Source organism: Delphinus delphis, chromosome 17, assembly GCF_949987515.2.
Source record: "Delphinus delphis chromosome 17, mDelDel1.2, whole genome shotgun sequence".
Lineage (NCBI taxonomy): Eukaryota > Metazoa > Chordata > Mammalia > Artiodactyla > Delphinidae > Delphinus > Delphinus delphis.
Genome location: NC_082699.1, coordinates 44,969,163 through 44,992,221, shown reverse-complemented (window position 1 = coordinate 44,992,221; position 23,059 = coordinate 44,969,163). Strand labels below are relative to the sequence as shown.

The 23,059-nt window shown below is 39.9% G+C and overlaps 1 protein-coding gene across 3 annotated transcripts; it reads left to right on the top strand.

Annotated features, from left to right (window-relative positions):
- The first annotated feature begins 2,736 nt into the window (after nucleotides 1-2,736).
- Nucleotides 2,737-20,041, top strand: PABPC1 (poly(A) binding protein cytoplasmic 1). 3 transcript variants are annotated; one of them, XM_059994995.1, is made up of 16 exons: nucleotides 2,737-3,039; nucleotides 3,208-3,436; nucleotides 6,541-6,734; nucleotides 6,940-7,055; nucleotides 9,500-9,639; nucleotides 10,925-11,019; nucleotides 11,356-11,493; nucleotides 11,696-11,791; nucleotides 15,217-15,489; nucleotides 15,714-15,804; nucleotides 16,423-16,533; nucleotides 16,615-16,769; nucleotides 17,343-17,427; nucleotides 17,965-18,095; nucleotides 18,675-18,768; nucleotides 19,598-20,041. In XM_059994995.1, the coding sequence occupies exons 2-15, from the start codon at nucleotides 3,244-3,246 to the stop codon at nucleotides 18,765-18,767; spliced, it is 1,911 nt and encodes a 636-aa protein (XP_059850978.1). In that variant the 5' UTR covers nucleotides 2,737-3,039; nucleotides 3,208-3,243; the 3' UTR covers nucleotide 18,768; nucleotides 19,598-20,041. The 3 variants fall into 3 exon arrangements, with proteins under 3 accessions (XP_059850978.1, XP_059850977.1, XP_059850979.1); XM_059994994.1 differs by having other exon boundaries at nucleotides 2,737-3,097; XM_059994996.1 differs by having other exon boundaries at nucleotides 2,737-3,436; nucleotides 9,500-9,630.
- Nucleotides 20,042-23,059: the final 3,018 nt, after the last annotated feature.

Genomic DNA, 23,059 nt, shown 5'->3' with positions numbered 1-23,059 from the left:
GCTCTGACTCCCACTTCTGATTCTACTAGCTCCCTCCCCCCAGGGGTGGACTTTGCTTCTAGTGTCTCTTGTTCAGACTCAGCTGTACCTCCCTGAAATGTGAGAGTGACACCCACTGAATGTCAAGAATCGCAGCTGCATAGAAATCCTGACCAACTTGCTTCCCACAGTATTTATTAATCTACAAAGAGCTGATATACCTTTTCAGTGACTAGAATACTTTCGTTTGCCATCTAGAGCATCCTTCCCTGTGTCAGGGTGCCGTGGTGGTTCAACTACTAACTGAACTTATCAATTGGGAGGTTGCTTGTTCAAACTGGATTATCATAAAGAGAAATCTTTTGAGAGTGATTTAATCCAGCCTCTGGTGAAACCCGAGAGTAAGGTCTTTCTAGTGGCTGGAGTACCCAAATCCACCCTAGAGGGTGCTTGCCAAACTCCTGCTCTCTGACAAAATTTTCTAGACTCCAAGCAGACCATCTTTTCCCCAACTTTGTTATTTACAATGATGTTTTAGTGAGGTTCACCAGAAACCGCACCCTCATCTTTCTCTAACAGAGGTATATATAATCTTAGTAATTATGTATGGTTTTTGGTAGTTTTAGCTCTTGGTGTAATTTTCAAGTTATTGGAGGTGACCCCCTTTCACATTTCTTTTAATGAGTGCACCTCTTCTTTTATTTATCCCTTTTTGTTTTTTCATAGTCTCTGTTCAGCAATTTAATGAAAACACTAAAATGAAGTCAGGTTTTCTTTTAAAGTCCAATAATGGAATTTCCATCCTCTTTTTCTTTTTAAGGAAACAAATTTAGAATCTAATAGAAAATCGTCACAGCCAGATTAAACACTGGGATTGGATGTTTATTGTACTCGCTGTAATGCTTATATGATTACCAGAGAGCTCAGCAGCAGCCTCTTGAGGACAGCAATTTGTGTCTGTCATGTACTTTCCCTACATACAGATACACTTGGTAGGTACTCAATAAACATATGAATGGATTGATTTTAACCACAGAGTTCTAATAGATTGAATGGTGATTTGTCATCTAGTAATATGTGTGTCTTCCTAATGCACAGCCCTCAGTCTTGCTTTTTTGCCTAATAAAGCACATAAGGCAACATGTTTTCCAAAATATTATCCTCTTCCTACCAAGACAGGGACCAAATAGCACTTATGTGGGATTCTGCAGGTTTAAGTTTGAATTAAATGAGAATAAAGTACCCAGTCCACACCTGGCAATATATTTGACATGCATTAAAGTTTATTGAGTAAAAGAATGAATTGGGCAATCATTTAACTTGAGACCATTCCCTTAACAGTAAAATAAAATTATTACTACTTGCTCCACCTCTCACACAAGATTGCTGTAGGGAACAAATGATAGGATGTTTATGCAAGTGCTTTAAAAACTGTAACGTACATTACTACGTTAAAGTGGGATTTGTATGCTGACTTAATGTCATTCCTATTAACTGGTATTTTTACTACTGATTCATTACAGCTACCATTCCTATTAAAGACCCCAACTAACCACAAAATTGTTTTAAACATTTTTAATACCGCGTTTAGACTATTTCTAATTTTGCCTGGTTGCAGGTCTGTGGTGCCACGTATGTCTGTGACAGACTCATACTTTAAAGAAAAACATTTATTTTTCTGGAGTCCTGTTTTCTACCTCAAAGAAATTTCTGGCAGAAAGAGCACGAATCAGATTCCAACCTATTACCTTAAGTGAACAGCGATCACGATACTTTAAAAAGGGAAGCGGACAAAGACCCCAAGATAGTTTCCCCCAATTAAAATCACTTTGACCAAACGACAGCACCCAGTGGGGAGACCGGGGAGAGTCTAGGGCTCGGAACCAAGAGGACCGGTAGTACGAGGGCCCCTCCTCCCCCCCTTCCTCTATTGGAAGCACCGCGGGGCGACGACCAGGGTCCAGCGCCAGGACGGTTGGGGGTCCCCGAGCGGGCGGCCAGGATCCGCGGCCAGTTGGGGTCAGCGAGCGCCGCGGCCGTTGGGAACTCCAGCTCCCAGCAGGCACCGCTTCTGCGGCCGAGGCGCGTGGCGGCGCTGCCCGCTGGGACTCGTAGTGCGGTCCGGTAAGGAGAACTGGGGAGTCAGTCCTGGCTCCTTTCACCCACGTTTCGGAAGCTGGGCCTGGAAGGGATCATGCCGGTCCACTCGTGCCCAGCGTCCCTCACGGGCGGGTGCGAATGGAGCAGGCCTGGCTGCCGCGCAGAGGCCCGGGTGGCCGTGCACGTGGGGGGTGGTTAGACACGAGAAACCCGAAAGCCCCGCGCGCCGCCCACCGCCTAGGTGACGGTTTAACGCTTCTCCCGGGTGGAGGTGGGGCGGGATGTGTGGGAGGAGGGGCCGTCCCACCCGACTCCTCCGAGACCAGCCTGCGAGCCGGCCCTCCCTTCCCCCACGGGCCCTACACCGCGTGGGCCCCACCCCCCCGGCCGCGGCGCGTGCGCATAAGCCCCGCCCCAGCCCCACCCCCACCCCCACCCCCACCCCCGCAGCGGCCGCCGCCGCCACCTCTCCCTTCCTCTTTGCTCTTTCCTCCTCCTGTTTTCTTTTCCCTCCTCCCCCTCGCCTCCTTTTCTCCTCCTCCTCCGGCGCTGACGCTCGCGTAGGGCCCTGGCGTCAGACGCGCGGGGGCAGGGTGAGTGCGGCGCGGGGTATAAGTAGAGGGTGCAGGAGGCGGTGCTTCCCCTTCTCCCCGGCGGTTAGTGCTGAGAGTGCGGAGTGTGTGCTCCGGCCTCGGAACACACATTTATTATTAAAAAAATCCAAAAAAATCTTAAAAAATCTTTTAAAAAACCAAAAAAAAATTTACAAAAAATCCGCGTCTCCCCCGCCGGAGACTTTTATTTTTTTTTCTTCCTGTTTTATAAAATAACCCGGTGAAGCAACCGAGACCGACCCGCCCGCCCGCGGCCCCGCAGCAGCTCCAAGGAGGAACCAAGAGACCGAGGCCTTCCCGCTGCCCGGACCCGACACCGCCACCCTCGCTCCCCAGCCGGCAGCCGGTAGCCAGCAGCCAGCAGCCAGCAGCCAGCGGCAGCGGATCGACTCCGTTCTGCGGCTGTTGAGTAGTTTTCGATTCCGGTTGATTTTTGTCCCTCTGCGCTTGCCCCCGCTCCCCTCCCCCCGGCTCCGGCCCGCGACCCCAGCACTCGCTCTTCTCTTACGGAAAGGTCGCGGCCTGTGGCCCTGCGGGCAGCCGTGCCGAGATGAACCCCAGCGCCCCTAGCTACCCCATGGCCTCGCTCTACGTGGGGGACCTACACCCCGACGTGACCGAGGCGATGCTCTATGAGAAGTTCAGCCCGGCCGGGCCCATCCTCTCCATCCGGGTCTGCAGGGACATGATCACCCGCCGCTCCTTGGGCTACGCGTATGTGAACTTCCAGCAGCCGGCAGACGGTGAGAGCCGGGCCCGACGGCGGGCGGGCGGCCATGAGGCTCAGGCGGCGGCGACGGGCTGGTTAGGCCGGCGGCCCGGGGGGAGGGGGCAGGAGGGCATGTCACCAGCCCTCCCCGGGGCCAGCGGGGCGAGGCTTGGGCGCCAGTACTCCGGTTCCCCGTGCCCGCAGGGACCCGCGCTGCCGGCAGCCGCACGCCCCTCGTACGCCGGGCCACTTCCTCCTTTGCGACCATTTTCTCGGCCTCAGCCGCTCTCAAACTTTAGGGTGATGACGCGCCGGGCGGGTGGGTGAGAATGGGTTCTAACACGACGCTCCCGCCAGTAGCTGCGGGATTCTGGGGTGTTGAGCGCCGAGCCCCCTTTTCCGGTAATAGGTGAAGGCGCTCCCACCACCCGAGGCTCTTGCCGGCGCCCCAGGACGCCCCAGGAAGTGCATTTCGTTGCTCGAAAAATACCACGTGTTGAACCCTGTAACCTCACAGGCCCGAGGCCTGTTCCGGCTACTGGCCCAATCGCCTGGGGGAGCCACGGGGACTTAGAATAAAGTTAATATGGTGGTCTGGTGGTGGTATCAGGCTTCTGATTCCGTTCTTAATAACTTGTCAGTGACTGATGGCTCTGGAAGTATAAACTACCAATGAGACGTGCATTGGGGTTTTTCCTCTAGTTCAGACATTTCACTCTTAACAGCAGGTTAGGAGGGAGGGGATGTGGAAGAGAACCCTTTTGGAGGCCATCATTTTCTCAGGCTGTTTAGGTAGTTGTGATTTTTTTAATCGAGTTAGTTTCGTAGTACTGGTAATTTATTCGGAATATTTTTTTCCCTCTGAAATAGTTTCTATGGTTTTGAGGGATTTTACTTAAAAATGCCGTCACCAATTTTGACTGGAAAATGTTACTTGTGAGTGTCGTGTGGACTGGACTATTATACTTATGTGGCATTCTAATGGTGGTTTCCTTTTTTTTAAAGTAGTCCAGAATAGCCATACATCATGGGGAATGATTGAGCACTAGAGTCAGCTTGAAATTTATGGGGGAAAAGATGCAGCTAACCTTGTATTTTTAAAAAGTTAAACAGTTTGCAAAAAATCCAGAATTTGGCAAACAGGTATGTGACCTGATAACTTGCCAGGATTTTTCTTTATATCTGGATCAATTGACTTGCAGAAGTCATTTTCACTTGATTTTATGGTCCACTTTTGCCCTTTTTTCCCCTGGCTACTTGAATATATGTCAAGTGTTACGAAATATAAGGAATTTATTTTTATTTTTGTAGGAAAGGTCTTAAAGGTGGAATTGAAACTTTATTTCATTAACAGATCTGGAGTTATTTAGTGATCAGCTTTTCACTAGGTAAAGTTACTGCTGAGATTTTTGGGTAGGCAGGCTATTGAGTGACAGCAAGCCCGAAGTTGTAAAACTGCACTGCAGGTTTTCTGCCCTTTTGCTCTGTAGGCAGTAGCTCCAAATGTCACTCCATAACGGTTCTTCCCAACTCTGGGCAAGATTTATCGCTGAATGAAAGATCAGGGAAGATAATTTGGGGGCAGGTAATCACAAACTGAAGAGTTGATAGAGAAAACTTGGACAAATTCTAGAGAGCATGAAATGTAAACTTCTAAATTTAACAATTTTAAATCCGAAAAAAACAATTTTTAAAATTTCTTGGGGTTAGAAAGTTGAACAGGTTACCGTGGTTACAGAACACTCACTGTGTATTGCCCATCTATTGCAGTAGACCAGTATTGTAACTACTCAAAAGAAGGTAGCATTTTTCCATCTTCCATTTATTTCATTTCTATATATACAAATTATTGTTTTTCCAAATATTTTCAGTGGTTTCCGTTTATTTCTCCCCCTTATTTATTGCTACATTGATGTATTTGTAGAATAGCTTCTGAAAGTGACCAGTTTCCAATTTAACAGGAAGAGGTGACTCATTCAAAAGAAGCTCAAGCAAAGTCAGCTAAAAAACAGGGGAGCTGAGTAGGCGTGGTCAATTGATAAATGAGCTGACAGTTGTTTGTCACTATCTTCTAGAAACTAAAACTTTTATTTATAGAAAGAAGTGGCTGGAAAATTTGTCCTCTCACTAATTTTACAGTTAACGCTAGCATGGAATTTGTGAAAATTGGTGTTTCAGGACTTCAAATGGACTGTGTGTTCCCACTCTTTAGGGACTAGTCTTTTCTACTTAAGGATGTATTTTTCCATTTAGAGTCTAAACTTCTGTATAAGTGTTTCTTTAATGGTACGGGTGCACATAATTTGATCCTTCATAGATGTAATCATAGGGTAGATTTTGAAATTTTCTAGCACTATTCAGAAATAATTGGTTAATCATCAGTTATTAAGTAAATGAATGATCTAAGATAAAATTGGTTTTATATGTAAATAAAGCATTAAAAGTGAATTGTGACTATCATAGAGCTGGTATTTCAAAAGTTTTGTGTTACATAGCTAAGTACGTCCAACTTCACTTTAGTTTTGAAAGCCTGATTCAAGTCTTTCTGAATGGATAAAGCCTTTTTTTTAAAACATGGCCATAGGAATTGTGCCATGAATCACTGAAATCCCCCCAATAAGTCAGGAATTTTTTTAGAAAATGGACTAATTTTTGTACAGTACTGACAGTGATAAGCAAGAAACAATTTTGACAAGTAATAGAGAAGTTAAAATGCTTTAAAATCCATAAACTGTTCTGCTTGTGGATAATCTACAATTGCTTACTGTCCTTTATATTGCTTTTAAGCAGATTGTAAAGGGGAATCTCGGTTTTACAGTTGACTAGGAACAAAAAGGTGCTTTTAAATTTCATGGCAATTAAAGGAAGAGGTTGTTGCAGAAATAAGTTAGTTCTTAACGATACATCATCCATTAACAAATTAACGTGGGAAATTTGGGGTTTTTTGATACTTGTCTTCTCTTTTTGCGTTGTACAGTTTAAATCTAGACTGGTATGAGGTAAGATCCAGCCATCTTGAAGTTTAAAGAGGTAGAGGGACCATGTGCTCTACTGTTCCCTCCACAATAGTTTATATAATTTTAAGTGGGCTATAAAAGTTTTGAAATAATATTTATTTTGAAAATGTCCTTCCTGCAGCGGAGCGTGCTTTGGACACCATGAATTTTGATGTTATAAAGGGCAAGCCAGTACGCATTATGTGGTCTCAGCGTGATCCATCACTTCGCAAAAGTGGAGTGGGCAACATATTCATTAAAAATTTGGACAAATCCATTGATAATAAAGCACTGTATGATACATTTTCTGCTTTTGGTAACATCCTTTCATGTAAGGTAAGCAAAAATATGACAGGTAGACATACTTACAGTGTTTTAGTTACTTGTAGTTTATTCCTTAAGATAGCAACCATGCTCTCTGTTAATGGATATCTTTATTTCCCAAATGCCCAGGTTAGGTAGCTGACAAGTTATCTCTGAGTACTGGAAAAATGCTAAATCAATAGCAAGTAATGAAAAATTATTACATATTTTTCCCTAGGTGGTTTGTGATGAAAATGGTTCCAAGGGTTATGGATTTGTGCATTTTGAGACACAAGAAGCAGCTGAAAGAGCTATTGAAAAAATGAATGGGATGCTTCTAAATGATCGCAAAGTGTAAGTATACATGTTTAGTTAATCATTCTTCAAATGCTTTTAATAGTTCAATTCATGCATTTTACAAGTAATATATTTGTGCTCTTAGAAGAGATACACCTAAAGTGAAGATTAATAAACTACATTTTGGTAGATTTTATAATTGTCTCTTCTCCACATTCGGTGTAACATACAAGTAACAGTGAATTAATACAGCTGGTCAGCATTCAAACAGAAAAGAAACAGCAGAAGATAGGTATGCTGGAATATAAAGCTTTTTCAAAAATAAGTGCATATTAGTTGAAAAACTAGAAATCCAGGCAGAAACTTAAGCATAATTCCCAAGGTAGTAATTAGCCCCTTTTACGTTCAAAGCTGAAGCTAAAATAACTTGCCTGTATTTACATGGTGGTATGACATAAACTGCGATACAAACCCAGTGGTCTAAATTCAGAGCCCAGGGTGACTCTCTGCTTGGCTTTACTCCCACAGTTTATTGATGGAGTTTAAAGATTGTCATAATTGTTGTTTCAACGCCTTTTGGCTCCCTTCCCCTTGTAAAGATAAATTGTAATTAAACCAGAAGTCTTCATGATTAATCTTTTCTGAAATAAACTTGTTCTTAAAAGTTGCAAACTTTTAAAATAATGACGCTGATAAAACCTCTATAAGACTTTCTGCTACAAGTTGTAAAAATACAGATTTTGTGAGCCTAAAGACATTACAAATCTCAATTTTATCTTCAATGCCAGTGGATTTTGCTTAATTAGGTAAATTCAGCTGTGAGGTCACATTGTAAGTGAGCTGTGAGCTCATGTAAACTGCAGTGATGGCACGCAAATTGGGTTTGGTTCTTACAGGTCAACTGCATCACTCTTAAGGTGTGGTTCTCATAAATCTGCATCAAGTGGGATGGTCAGTCCGTACATGGAGGAGTCATGCACATGGTGTTACCTGTTTGAGTTCCATCAATTACATGATTAAGGAAAGACTTTGTAGTATGTAAAGAACCCCATACAAGTCTAAGAAAACCAGCAACTCCTCAATGGGAACAATGTTTACAAAGGCTAATTCTTAAAAATAATACATCTTTAAATGAGAAAAATGTTCAGCATCATTGGTATTCAGAGATGAAGCTATCTTTTGCCTGTCAGCAGTGCTTTAGGGGAAAAAAAAGAATGGCTACCCCTGGTGGAGGTCGATTAAACAAAGAACTTGATTTATTGCTGTTTTTTGAGTATAAAATGATATAACCCTTTTTGGAAAGCAGTTTGTAGGTATAAACTTAAGATCATTTATATACCTTTCGAGCTGCCATGATTTCTGCAACTCTATCCTAAGAACAAATAACAAAGTTTCATAACGTTGCGGCATTATTTACAAAAGAAAGTTTTGTTGTCCACAATGGAATATCATGTTCCCACTGAGAACATTTATAAAACTAATTGCATGGAGAAGCAGCACCATATGGGTGGGGGGAGGTGTGGGGTGCGGCTAAGGGAGTAAAATGTAGGTGTCTCCTATGGAAAGGAATTGTGCTGGACTAACGTTCTTAAGCACAGAGAACAAAAAGGCCTACGAAAAGTCAGTCATGATTTGGGTGGGATTATGGGCGATGGTTTTTTTTTTTTTAAGAAGATGTTGGGGGTAGGAGTTTATTAATTAATTTATTTTTGCTGTGTTGGGTCTTTGTTTCTGTGGGAAGGCTTTCTCTAGGTGTGGCAAGCGGGGGCCACTATTCATCGTGGTGCGCGGGCCTCTCAGTATCACGGCCTCTCTTGTTGCGGAGCATAACCTCCATAAGCGCAGGCTCAGTAGTTGTGGCTCACGGACCTAGTTGCTCCGCGGGATGTGGGATCCTCCCAGACCAGGGCTCGAACCTGTGTCCCCTGCATTGGCAGGCAGACTCTCAACCACTGCACCACCAGGGAAGCCCCTGGGTGATGGTTTTGTGATGTATATTATATTGTTTAATGACACATGTACTACTTCTAGGGAAAACCTCAATTTTTAAAACACATTTTGTTGACAATGCTGCAAAGAAATTTGTTCCAGGCTGTTGTATGTTAGAGTACAGAATTCGGTAGCTTAAATTTATATTTTAGGAGATTGCAAACGAAGTGCAAGAGCCATGTTGAAACAGCAACGATAAAAGCTTTTCTGTTTTTTCACTGGCGTGGTGCAGGCATACTCCACTAGTTTGTATTGCTGGACGTAATCGTCTTAATCCTAGGTTAGCTAGAAGGAAGGGAGAGGCGTGTGTATTAAGAAAAATGTTCTTTTTCGTGATTATAGTTAAGAGGTTTGTTCTCACTTCACTTAAGGCCCTATTTCTGTTTTATAGTTTGCTTTTTATTAGAGATTCTGAAATTATCAGTAACTATTACAGAGTCAACCGTCAGGCTTAATTAACCTGAACTTCATAAAATACAACCTAATTTTATAGTTCTTATCTATTTTATTAGATTTGTTGGACGATTTAAGTCTCGTAAGGAACGAGAAGCAGAACTCGGAGCTAGGGCAAAAGAGTTCACCAATGTTTACATCAAGAATTTTGGAGAAGACATGGATGATGAGCGCCTTAAGGATCTCTTTGGCAAGTTTGGTAATGTGTCTGAATTAAATTTTTATACTCAGTTCTGAGTAATTGTTCAATGTTAGTTTTGGCTAATATTTTATACTAAAAAAGTAAATGGGACTTCACATATTTTAAAATATTGTAGTTACTTGGGTTAAGCTACTGATAGTCCATTATACTAGCGTATAAATAGAATTCTATCCAGTTTAAAGGTTAATAGCATTGTATTAGCACCGTAAGGTGTGACTGTATAATTGGAACAGATCTTAAAAGCTTTTGCTTTGTTAAGAAATTGTGCTGGATTTATGTACTAACAGATCCCATCTCATCAGAGGCATTGCATGAGACACAGCCAACTTAGGTTGGAGTGTAGTCTTTAATTATGGGACAGGAAAGCTGGCCAGCTTTGGGATATTTGGCCAGTCTCAGCATCATGTTTGAGCAATTTAAAATAATGACTTTTAAAGACAAAGATCCAGATTTTCCCATGAAGTGTGTAACCGGTCTCACTTCAGATAGTTGTGTAGCTGATCAGAAAATGAACTTTAAATTGTACCCTTGAAGGTGATTTACTTGCCCCTTACCTTTGCTTTCCTTTTTGTTTAACTTAAATAGGTGTCCCTTTTTAAAAGCATCTCAAATCATAAAGAATGAGGACATCTAATACTTCACTATTGCCAAGCTGGCATGCCACATTGAACCCTCTAAACAGTTGATATGTGCCCATACATCTTGCAGATTGCCTGTAATCAGATGTCATTTGTAATCTTTTTTCCCCACCTACCTGAGATAATACTTAGCACTTCTGTTAAGTCTGTTTTATTTGAGGGAGTGGTGGGGGAATATGTGTCTTCAGAAACATGCCACCTCCTCCAGGTGCTTCTGCTATGTCAAAGGTCAAACCCCGTGTTTCCTCTACTCCTTGTTGAAAATCAAGTGGGCCAAGGCTTAAAAATTCTTAAAGAAAACCAAATTGTTTTAAAATAATGCATCTGTTTTGTACTAATGCTAAGAATAAAACTTCATCATCATTTACATTTGTCTAAAACGTATCTCCTTAAATGGAAGGAGGAGTGTCTCAGGGAATAGAGTATTAACTTAGCTTCTTAGTAGAAATAAAGAGAATATTTAGTGCCCATGGTGGGAGAGAAGAGGGTGGTTATAGGAGGAATAAATTTCTGGAGGCTTGGAGTTTTTTTTAATCCCCATTTTTATATTTTTTTTCATGGCTTTGTTTGTGTATTGAAACTTGAAATGTATAAACTAAATGTTGTATGGAATGTCTTTGAATCATTAAAAAAATTTTTTTTAGGACCTGCCTTAAGTGTGAAAGTAATGACTGATGAGAGTGGAAAATCCAAAGGTTTTGGATTTGTAAGCTTTGAAAGGCATGAAGATGCACAGAAAGTAAGACTTAAAATATACTAACCAAAGGCAGTGTGGGTTTTTCTGTATTTTATAGTAAGATGTGGGGGTATAAAGTTGAGTTGTTCTTGCATTGAAATACACATGCGTACCAACGGCTAGTCTACATGTTCATCTCCACATATATTGTTTTGAATTACTTGCATTTTATATAGTTTGAGGGTATAAATTGAAAACCTCTGTTGTCTTAAAACCTCACAGTTTAGTTTTTATGGTGGGTACGTCTTTAGCTTTTATAATCTAACAAATTTTCTTTATTGTTAAAAAATGAATTTATATATTGCAAGTTAGTAATTAAAATTTTGTGGTCTTTGTAAGGCTGTGGATGAGATGAACGGAAAGGAGCTCAATGGAAAACAAATTTACGTTGGTCGAGCCCAGAAAAAAGTGGAAAGACAGACGGAACTTAAGCGCAAATTTGAACAGATGAAGCAAGATAGGATCACCAGATACCAGGTTCATTATTTAACTGAACGAGCAAAAATAAGACAGGGATGAGGAAACCTATTTAATGTTCATTTCAGTTACTGACAGGTAACTGGAGGGTTTGAGGGGAAAAGGAGAGGAAACATGGGATAAGATAATAGGAAGTATGCTTAAGTACCACTACGGTTTTCTTTTTCTAAATTTTTTTTTCTTTATTTAATTTTTATTTTAGGGTGTAAACCTTTACGTGAAAAATCTCGATGATGGTATTGATGATGAACGTCTCCGGAAAGAGTTTTCTCCGTTCGGTACAATCACTAGTGCAAAGGTAAAGCACTATATATGATGCACTTTGCTTTTTTTTTTTTTTTTTTTTGTGGTGCGCGGGCCTCTCACTGTTGTGGCCTCTCCCGTTGCGGAGCACAGGCTCCGGACGCGCAGGCTCAGCGGCCATGGCTCATGGGCCCAGCTGCTCCGCGACATGTGGGATCTTCCCGGACCAGGGCACAAACCCGTGTCTCCTGCATTGGCAGGTGGACTCTCAACCACTGCGCTACCAGGGAAGCCCGATGCACTTTTTTTTTTTAAGATTTGGGAAAAATCCATGCCCATGGATATATGTATATAAGTTTTATATTTCATATGGAGTGTTTTTCTTTATAAATGAATGGTCAAATAGTTTTTGCTTTTCTCTAAAAAATCAGCCTTTCATTTTTCAGAAAATCATATCTTTGCTTCATTACTTCAAAAACTTATATTCAGGGCTTCCCTGGTGGCGCAGTGGTTGAGAGTCCGCCTGCCGATGCAGGGGACACGGGTTCGTACTCCGGTCCAGGAAGATCCCACATTCCACGGAGTGGCTGGGCCCGTGAGCCATGGCCGCTGAGCCTGTGCATCCGGAGCCTGTGCTCCGCAACAGGAGAGGCCACAACAGTGAGAGGCCCGTGTACCGGGAAAAAAACAAACAAACAAACAACATATTCAGATTTGAAGTGGCTGGAAAGGCTGCATTTGATGACCATAGTGATTGATCATCACATGATATGCACTGTTCTGTACTCTGTTAAACTAGTTATTTTACTGGTTAAAGAAAGCAATTTATTAGGGAACTGTAATTGTTACTATTTGAGCTAATCTATATTTGCTTACAGAATTCACTCTGGGGAGTCAAACTTAAAGCCCCCTAACAGTAAAGGTAGAGATCATGTTTGCTTTTACTTGAAATCAGAAATTAAGAAATACAACAGTAAGATTCTAGTTTAAATTCTGGAATTTTGATATAAGAACCTCTGCTTCAGGTGTTTTTTCTGGTGTCCATGGCCCCAAGAATCCTTCTGTATTTAAAGTTCTGTATGTATGTACCTTGAGGGGTGGGAAGAGTATCTAAAACTTTAAACAGATTCTCAAAAGAGTACAGGAAAAATTAAAACTGAGTGCTCTGGAGTGACCTCCGGGCTGATCTTTCTATTCTGCAACCCCATTGACCAAGGGAACTTCTACGATAGAATGTTAAGGAGCATAGTAGAGGAATACACATAAAAACGGAAGTGATGTAGTTGTCTTCTGTTTCATTCAGCCTGTGCTTTTGTAAAAGAACCTGGAGTATGATAGAATCTATTCCTGAGTTTGTTTATCCTCAGTATGTTCCCTGAAAATCATTTAAATTGAATATTGTGCATCAGTTTATTTTGAATGTATGAAGAAGCATGCATGTTTTACAAAGGAGGGTCTTTTTTAAGTCCTTTTCAAAAAGTCCTTTGTGGATCATATCGCTGTTGGCAAGGAGGTGAAAAGGTTTCGCAGGAATTCTGGGAGAGGAGGTCATTATGTTAATTTGATAATGCTTGCTGAAAAACAAATTGGTCAAGACAGACGTGTAAAAAGGTGACCCCTCCATTTTTCATTTTCAGTCTTCAAAAGGAGTTTGGTTGGCCTTTCCAGATAATTTTCCATGCTTGTATACATTTTGTATACATATAAACAGTTTTTATAAAACAGGATCATAGTATACCTATTCTGCAACTTGTCTTTTTACTTAACAGATCTAGGTACATATTTATTTCAGGCATTTGCTCATTTTTTGCTAAGGGCTGAATATTCATGGTACAGATGTACCATAACTTATTCTACTGTGCCTGTATTATGGTCATTTGGTTTGCTTTGCATGCTAACACTGTTAGACCCACCACTCTGATAAACATCTTTATACATATATTTTTGCACACACACCAGTATTTCTGGAGTTCAAGAATTGAAGTTTCTGGTTAGTGGGTGTGTGTATTTAAAATTCATACAACTGAATTGTCCCCAAAAGGCTGAACAAATTAAATTACTACTAGTCTTGTCAATTTAGTAGAAAGTGGTATGCATCTTTTTAAATGAGATGTACTTTTTATGTGTTTACTTGTTTAGCCTATTCTTTGCATATTTTTATACTGCTTTGGTTATCTTTACTGATTTAGGGGAAATTTCATGTCAGCGCTTTGTTTTATGTTGCAAGTATTTTCTCTAGTCTTCCACTTAGGACTTTGGGGGTCTTGTGTCATCTTAGTTTCCCTGTATTTTTGCATCTTATGTTCAGATACAGAATCTTATCTGGCAGTTTGATGTTTTTCAATGTGATGTGAATAAGAGCTGTAAGTTAATTCAGAATTATCCCTTTGTACCATGTACTAGATAGTCCAAAGTTCGTCTTTCCCCCACTGTTTTAAAATGTAAGCTTTAACATATGAAGTTCCCATAATTGCATGGGTATGTTTCTGGACTCTTTTTTTGAGATATAATTGACATAAACATATTCAAGTATATGACAATTGTTTGTTATTTGTATATACTGCAAAGTGATCACAATAAGTCTAGTTAACATTCATTACAAAACATTTTTTTTCTTGTAATGGTAACTGTAAAGATCTACTCTCAGCAACTTTCAGATGTATAATACAGTATTATCTGTAGTCCCCATGCTGTACAATACGACCCCATGACTTGCTTTATACGTGGGAGTTTGTACTTTTTAGCTACCTTCACCCCCGTACCTCTCTGGCAACCACCAGTCTGTTCTCTGTATCCTTGAGCCCAGTTGTTTTGTTGTTTTGATTCTGCATTTATGTAAGATCATTGGTCTCTGTTTGATTGCTGTTTTGTTTGTTCTGTGCCACCAGCATGCTGTTTAATGTAGCTGTATAGCACGCTTATGTATATTGCATGGCTACTGAGAAGTTCTTTGCATCTCCTCGTTGCTTGTTTAAAAGATTTTGAGTCATTGTGAGCTTCCTGAATATTGTTTATACTCCAATATTTATGGCCCTTATGGTCTTGAATGTGAAAGTTTAATTTTAAAATGTGGATACTGTGATATTCAACTGCTTTTTCCTCCCCTCTAACGAGTAATGAAAGCATCTTGTCAGCTCGAATTGCTAGAATAGTCAAATTTTAATTGTGCATGTTTTTAGTGGTGCTAAAATTTAGGCCTTGATTGTATTTAGAAATTAAACCTCAATATTGAAAATCTAGAACTTTAACAAAGTTGCTATTGGACCTCCACCCCTTCACTTCTTTTGCTTGGCTGGGATAATGCATGCATGTAGTTTACCCTTAATATTTGGATATCAAGGGAAAAATTGTGGGAAAAAGTGATGAAAGCATTGACAGGGTTAGTTAAATGTGAGTCGGTGGCTATAGTTGATACTCTGCTTTTTGTGCCTCATCTACCATTGCATTAATCATGTGTTTTCTTCCATTTTCTTTTAATAGGTTATGATGGAGGGTGGTCGCAGCAAAGGGTTTGGATTTGTGTGTTTCTCCTCCCCAGAAGAAGCCACTAAAGCAGTTACGGAAATGAATGGTAGAATTGTGGCCACCAAGCCATTGTATGTAGCTTTAGCTCAGCGCAAAGAAGAGCGCCAGGCTCACCTCACTAACCAGTATATGCAGAGAATGGCAAGTGTAAGAGCTGTGCCCAACCCTGTAATCAACCCCTACCAGCCAGCACCTCCTTCAGGTTACTTCATGGCAGCTATCCCACAGGTAGGTTTTAGAAGAGAACAAAAACCTCATGAAGGTTTTCCTCTTCAGTCATCTTTAATGTTTTGTGCCCCACTAAAAAATAAAGCCCTAAGATGAAGAGATGTTAATTATGATTGGATTTGAAAAATGCTTAGAGTGTGAGGACCTGCTAAATGTTTTGAGTGCATAACTAGTTGCATTATTTGCTTTTTTCTTTAGCTGATACATTTGCTTGCTTTCTACAGACTCAGAACCGTGCTGCATACTATCCTCCTAGCCAAATTGCTCAACTAAGACCAAGTCCTCGCTGGACTGCTCAGGGTGCCAGACCTCATCGTAAGCTTTTTTTTTTTTTTTAAGGTTGCAAAGTATTTGAACTAAAAACATAAATGAGGCGAATTAGCTGTTATATCCCAGTGGTATATTAGCTCTTGCTTTTTATAGTTTATTTTTATGGGTGTTCATTTTGGGGATCCTAGCATTTTGTTTTTAAAAAAACATTGTAAAATGTTTCACCATTCCTTAAGACAGCAATATCTATGCCGTTTTGATTTTCCTTTATGACAAGTTTGGGAATGCATCCAACTCAATTTCATATTTGGTTAGGCAGTAGTTTTAAAAGATCTTGTTCCATGTGTGAGGACCAGGGTCCAGGCATTTTCAGCCTTATCCTGTGGAATAGTGCTGTATTGCCGGAACACTTAGAATCAGGTTCATGTATCATATTTAGATATTAATAAGTACTTGTCCTTGTATGAATGAAAACTTTGTATTTACTGATGCTCTGATATGATTAAGTCTGGAGAAATGGCATATAGGAGCCTAAGGTTTTAAAAATGGTTTGTTTATGTTTGGTCATCTATAGCCTTTTGTGCAAACCTCAGCTCTGAAAAAGCGGCATGAACACTTGGTGAGTTTCTCCCAGTTAATGTGTGTTCGTATCTTTAAACATAGCATTCCAAAATATGCCCGGTGCTATCCGCCCAGCCGCTCCTAGACCACCATTTAGTACTATGAGACCAGCTTCTTCACAGGTTCCACGAGTCATGTCGACACAGCGTGTTGGTGAGTCTTAACCCTTCCTGTAAAAGTTGGTCTCCAATTTTAAATAGCAAGATAAATACGAAAATCTTTTTATTTTTTTAGCTAACACATCAACACAGACAATGGGTCCACGTCCTGCAGCTGCTGCAGCTGCAGCTACTCCTGCTGTCCGCACCGTTCCACAGTATAAATACGCTGCGGGAGTTCGCAATCCTCAACAACATCTTAACGCACAGCCACAAGTTACCATGCAGCAGGTGTGGATTTAATGATTTCTTTATAAAGATGACAGTCCTTGATCTCAGTCAAAGACATTGAAGACAACTGTATGATATATGAGAGCTTAAGCTATGTAGAATATCTTGTTGAGGTGCCACTAATTGATAGTATATAATTGATAGTATGTAAAAATGTCTTCTGTGTGCTATACTCTAGGAACTAGATAAGCATTCAGCAGTCCCTCATCCTGAATTACTTAGGTGAGAGTTTTGTCTGGCATAGTTGTAAGAAAGGGTGAAATAAAGTTTAGTTTGTGAGATTTGGCTTACCTTTTTCTTTTTGACCCTAGGACCAAAATCGTTGTTGATCACAGAAGTATGAGTCCAAAGAATATTCCAGATAAAAAAGAAAATTCAACATCCCCTGTGCTTACATTACTTGAGCACTTAGGTGTTAGTATAGCTACCTTAGGCTGTATTTCAGAATCACTCAGCTTCTGTTTATGTTTAGATTACAGTCTTTATCCAGTTAATTTCCAGTGATGGCTGTATTTGTACTTGCCATTACTTCTGTACTTTTTAAACTTAGGAATTCTCCCGTTTTCTTTCTAGCCTGCTGTTCATGTACAAGGTCAGGAACCTTTGACTGCTTCCATGTTGGCATCTGCCCCTCCTCAAGAACAGAAGCAAATGTTGGGTAAGTACCTTTGTCCCACCTAGTCAGTTATAGAGACACTAGAGAATAGGAAGACATTTAGACCTCCTCTGTACCTAAAAATGACAGCCAGGGTGGCAGCATGTGCATCGGCATGAATGGTTTTGATGGCACAGTTTGTCTGCCTGGAAAAGCTATTAAAATGTTGCCTTTGGTGAACAGTGTAATAGGGCATTGCTTGCCATGTACCCTGCCACATTTTTGGAAGAAGGAATTTGAACCAAATGAATAACCACTTTGATTTTGCCTGAGTACAGATTTAACATTTTAATAGTAAACATAGCTTCAGTTCCTCTTTTTTTTTTTGGCAAACTGACAGCTGTCAAGAAGTAATTGCCTTGTGGTGGATCTTAATCCGTTTTATAGCAATCTTCTCATGAAAGATACTGAAGTGGTGGATTATGGGTTAGCATTTATTTGCTGTATACAAAAGATTCTTAAACCCCAGTTTTAATATGGTAGATGCCTTAAAAATTTTTTGTTTTTTTAATTGGAGTGTTTGAATGTTTTTGTTCCTAGGTGAACGGCTCTTTCCTCTAATTCAAGCCATGCACCCTACTCTTGCTGGTAAAATCACTGGCATGTTGTTGGAGATTGATAATTCAGAACTTCTTCATATGCTTGAGTCTCCAGAGTCTCTCCGTTCTAAAGTAATTTAAATTTTATCATTTATCTAGTAGCTTCTTATAGTACATATTCCAGGATGTTTTGTAGGAACTTAATTTTTCTAGGACATTTATAAGTGCTTATACAAGTCATGCACAGTTCTAAGAGTTTTATAAATATTAATTGAAAATCCTAATAATAACCTATGGTGCTGTTATCACCATTTTATACACGGGGAAACTGAAGCATAGAGAGGTTAAGTAATTTGCCCAGTGCTCACAAAGCAGCTAGGGAATGGCAGAGCTTGGTTTCAAATCCAGTCTCTGTAACTCCAGCGTTCATGCTGTCTTAACTGTGCTGCATCTTAAAGGGACGTTTGCTGATATTTCTCAACTTTGGGGGATTTTTGGTGGGGAGAGAGTTAAGAAGTGCTAGAGGTTCATAATTCTAAAACAGTGGTGGAATGGAACCCAAAAGATACGGATATAGTTGGAATGTTTTTCAATAACAGTTGTTTCCACTTTCACCTGAGGAAAGGAATTTGCCTTTGTTGGACATTTGTGTGTTGTCCATTTGAAATTATCGTCTAATTATTTTTCAGAACCAGTTTCTCTTTTTTTCAGGTTGATGAAGCTGTAGCTGTACTACAAGCCCACCAAGCAAAAGAGGCTGCCCAGAAAGCAGTTAACAGTGCCACTGGGGTTCCAACTGTTTAAAGTGAGCCTGCCCCCTATGTTTGTTTCTTATTTTATTTTAACAGTTTGAGCATATTTTGAAACATAGCAAAAACTCATTTTACCATTAATTCAAATGCATTGCAAATTTTTCGAAGAGAAGTAGAGATACAGAGGAATTAAAGGAAACTTTACCTGTTACCCTGGTATTGACTTGAATTTTTAAGATCAGAGCCCTTTCAAGCATTTTGTATAGTAATTTGTATTAAATGGCTGTAATAGGGGTTGGCCCTGTATAGCTGTTCTTGGAGGTCTTTTCATAGCTTAATACATTTTCTTGGGTGGCAGCGATGACGGTTGCCTTTTGGCCTCTGCTGTTGCCTTTCGTTAGCCCCAGGAAATGGGCTGATGTAGCTGTGTAGCCAGAGCCAGGGATGGGCAAAGCTTTTCTGTAAAATAGGAAATAGTTGGGGCTTTGGGGGCCATGGTACGTGTTGAAGCTACTCTGCCCCACCGTTAGTGTGAGAACAGCCACAGACAACATGTAAACCAGTGGGTATGGCTGTGGTCCAGTGGAGCTTTACAGAAGCAGCGTGTAAACAGGCTGAATTTGGCCAAGGGCTTTACATAAGTGTCAGTATTGGTCCTGTTATTTTTGTTTTGTTAAAATATTTGACATATAACAGTGTGTAAATTTAAGGTGTGTAACATGTTAATTGGATACATTTATATATTGTAATATGACTGCCATTATAGCTATAGTTAGCACCTCTGTCACTTAGGTAAAGATCTTTTCTTTTTAGTGGTTGGAATCATTAAATTCTGTCTCGTAAATTTGATGATTATAACCTTTTTTCCCCCCACATTTACAGATGATCAGGGACCATGAAAAGAAACTCGTGCTTCACCGAAGAAAAATACCTAAACATCGAAAAACTTAAATATTATGGAAAAAAAACATTGCAAAATATAAAATAAATAAAAAAAGGAAAGGAAACTTTGAACCTTATGTACCGAGCAAATGCCAGGTCTAGCAACATAATGCTAGTCCTAGATTACTTATTGATTTAAAAACAAAAAAAAAACCAAAAAAATAGTAAAATATAAAAACAAATTAATGTTTTATAGACCCTGGGAAAAAGAATTTTCAGCAAAGTACAAAAATTTAAAGCATTCCTTTCTTTAATTTTGTAATTCTTTACTGTGGCATATCTCAGAATGTCACTTCTGTTTTAAATAACAGAATTGATAACTGAGCAAGGAAACGTAATTTGGATTATAAAATTCTTGCTTTAATAAAAATTCCTTAAACAGTGCACAGTGATGTTACGCTATTTTATTTCTCTTTGTAATTAATTGGCTTGGGTAAATAGGTGATAAGCTGGCATTGGTGTAAGAACCTCTTTCATGAGAAAGTACTTCAGAGGTTTCTTAGTTTTATGTAAAAGAGGCATAAGACAATGTCTATAATGCAGTTTATGAATTTAGATTTCCATGTGAGTTCTTGAATCGAGACATATATTTTATTTGTTAAATGACCTAAACGTCTTTTGAGATGATGCCAGTATATGACTGACTACGTTAAGGGTTCTAGGCTGGCAGATAACTAGCTTAAACTCTCATTTATGTGGTATAAAACAGTAACAGCTACTGTATTCGTTGGATAGGGTATAGATAACAGAAAAATTACACTGAAGACTAGACGTATTAAGTGTACAAAATTTAGGATTCGTTTTTTTAAGCCTTCTTTTTAGAAGTCCTTTAATTTGATGATTGTGACTTATCTCAGTGTAATACCTTATCATCCAAAGTACTTGCAAATAATGAAGATACAGGGCTTCCACATCTAGAGAACAGATGTAGAAGATCAGGAATGGGGCCCAGGATATATGCATTAAACCAGATATTCCTGGCCATTTCAATGCACTTTAGAGAATGGCCTAGTTTTAACTCTATTCCATTCTCTACATATTGCTGCCAGAGTTAGCTTTCTAAGTTGCATATCTGATTATCTCATCACCATGCTAGAATGATCTCAACTCTAAGCTCTCTCACCTTTGGGAGCAAATAAATAAATCCAAATAAAACCTTGGCTGTGACAATGGCAGCCCTCCCTGCATGTTGAAGCATTATGATGCTTCTGTACCTGGAATGCTTTTCACCTTGGCTTCATTTGGAACCGGATATACCCAAACCCCACCTCCTATCCCATGGCTTAAATCAGTGCACCTAGTAGGCATTACAGTGATGATTTTGTATTTTGCCTAGCCATTGTCCTATTCTGACAGTTTGCTGAGATGAAAACAATCTTGGAGTCATCATGAACGCGTTCCTCAGTGTTTTAGGAAGGCAGAGGAATATATACTATGTTTCTCAAAATTTGACTACAAAATGGTTCAAGCCTGTAGGTTTTAAAGGAGCAACTTCTAAGATGCCTCAAGCTAAAGTTCTCACAGTTGGAAACCATTCCAAATCTAGAGTTACAGATAGGGTTTGCACAGACAGTAGTTTGCTTTATACATTGGATAGCTGGAATTCGGTATTTCTTGTGTGATAGGAAGATAGCTCATTTCTATTTTTGAAATGTCTATTTTCTTAGAGGAGGCCGCAAAACTCAAGTAGGTCTATGATCTACTTGCAGGAATTGACATCAAAAAAAGTCTTCATTATTTGATGATTTTGTATTTGCAAATTCACTAAAAGTTACTTGTAACCCCAAAAGTCTACTTGTGCAAACAATAGATTTCAGTCATTTGCAGACATGCACAGAGCATCAAATTTTGAGTCACCTGAAATGCACATGTTCCCAGCTGAGGTCAAAAAAGTCTGCCTTCTTGTTTCAGCTCTCATAAACAAGTATCCTTTTCAAGGTCATTGTGTGTGTGTGTGTGTGTGTGTGTGTGTGTGTGTGTGTTTTAAATGACACATAAAACAAAGCTATGTATCAGTTGATGAAAGTGTGACAGGCTCACTGGTATCTAACCCTGTTATTTCCCCCTAGGAGCAGTGATTCAATATTAACTAATTTTAGTGTTAGCAAGACTTCACAAAGTAATCTCCACAATTAATGAGGACTAGTGTCTGATAAATGTATGGCTCATCATCGACAGAAGTTATTTTAAACCGCCTAACTTCATGCAGGATTTGAGGTGAAGCAGAAGAAGGCAGCTGACACTATACCATACGTAAGGCATATGTACGGCTGCTTCTGTTGGAAGGTCTGAGATAAACTAAATTGATTACGTTTTTCTGTGGGTAGTAGATATATAATGGCTATTTGGAAACTGCTTTTTTAGCCTAGAATCTCCTTTTCTCCAATTCATGTACAGTAAGACTTGCATGGGTAAAACAAGCTAACGTAATGTGACTTTACAGAATGCTACCTTTGATTATACTTACTTCTCTCCTGTCAGACTAATGGATCACAAGTGAACGAGTGACGTTTTGGAGAGTACTTTGAAATTTTCTTACTCTTGACGTAAAACCATGGTCCCTATTCATTTGCAGTGAGTAAATGACTGAAGAGGAGGACCTGGATAGTTGTGCTTAATTAATAAGTGCATTCTCCCTGTAAGACCAGTTCTCATGGAAACAAAATCAGAAGTTTGGTTCAAGTTGGAAGCAAAGTGGGTAGAGTTGGCCACCTCTGACCAGCCGTGATGGTCTGATGCGTGCAGCTTTGCTGGAGACCAGTGCTACACTGATGAGTTCTGGCCTCCCTTTTTCTAGGCTTCACATTGACTCTCTTCTGTGAATATAACATATCTTCAATTAGACAATCTAGTTAAATTGAAGGGTTTTTTAGTTACTTTGATACATCTTGGATGTTGCTGTGTCTTCTCAGCCACCTGGTTGCAAGTACTATGTGTAAACGTGGCAGAATAAGAAGGTAACTATTTCAAATTTTACATGTTACCTTATTTACCTTTTTATCTGTCCACAATTGCAAGTTTGTGTGTGGGGGGGAATTGTCTTATCTGCAAAGGCAGAAAAACATGCAGTTTATTTACTGACGTTACTGACATATTCCCCAGAAAACGTGAAACAGGTTATTCATTAGCCTAAACTAACATTCCCTCTGTAGAGAAAAAGCTCTTTACATTGGAAATCAAGAATCTCTTTTAGATCCACAAAATAATAAGTTGATAAGGTAAACACGAGCAGATGGATTTGTGATTGGTGATGGGGTTCTGTTTCTGTGTACCCCCAGCCCCAAGTAAAATGTGGTACTTGGAATATTTTATTTTGATTTTCAAATTGCTAAGTAAACATGCCAGACTGACATCCAAAAAGTTAATATTTCCCAAACTACTGAAGACATTTTGACCGTTTTC

What these genes read in the sequence shown, in the direction of transcription:
- PABPC1 (XM_059994995.1), top strand. Translation starts at nt 3,244, where the DNA reads ATGAACCCCAGCGCCCCTAGCTACCCCATGGCCTCGCTCTACGTGGGG. An exon ending in GGATCTCTTTGGCAAGTTTG is followed by an intron (nt 9,640 to 10,924) that starts GTAATGTGTCTG and finishes AATTTTTTTTAG; the next exon opens with GACCTGCCTTAAGTGTGAAA. An exon ending in CACAAGTTACCATGCAGCAG is followed by an intron (nt 16,770 to 17,342) that starts GTGTGGATTTAA and finishes TTTTCTTTCTAG; the next exon opens with CCTGCTGTTCATGTACAAGG.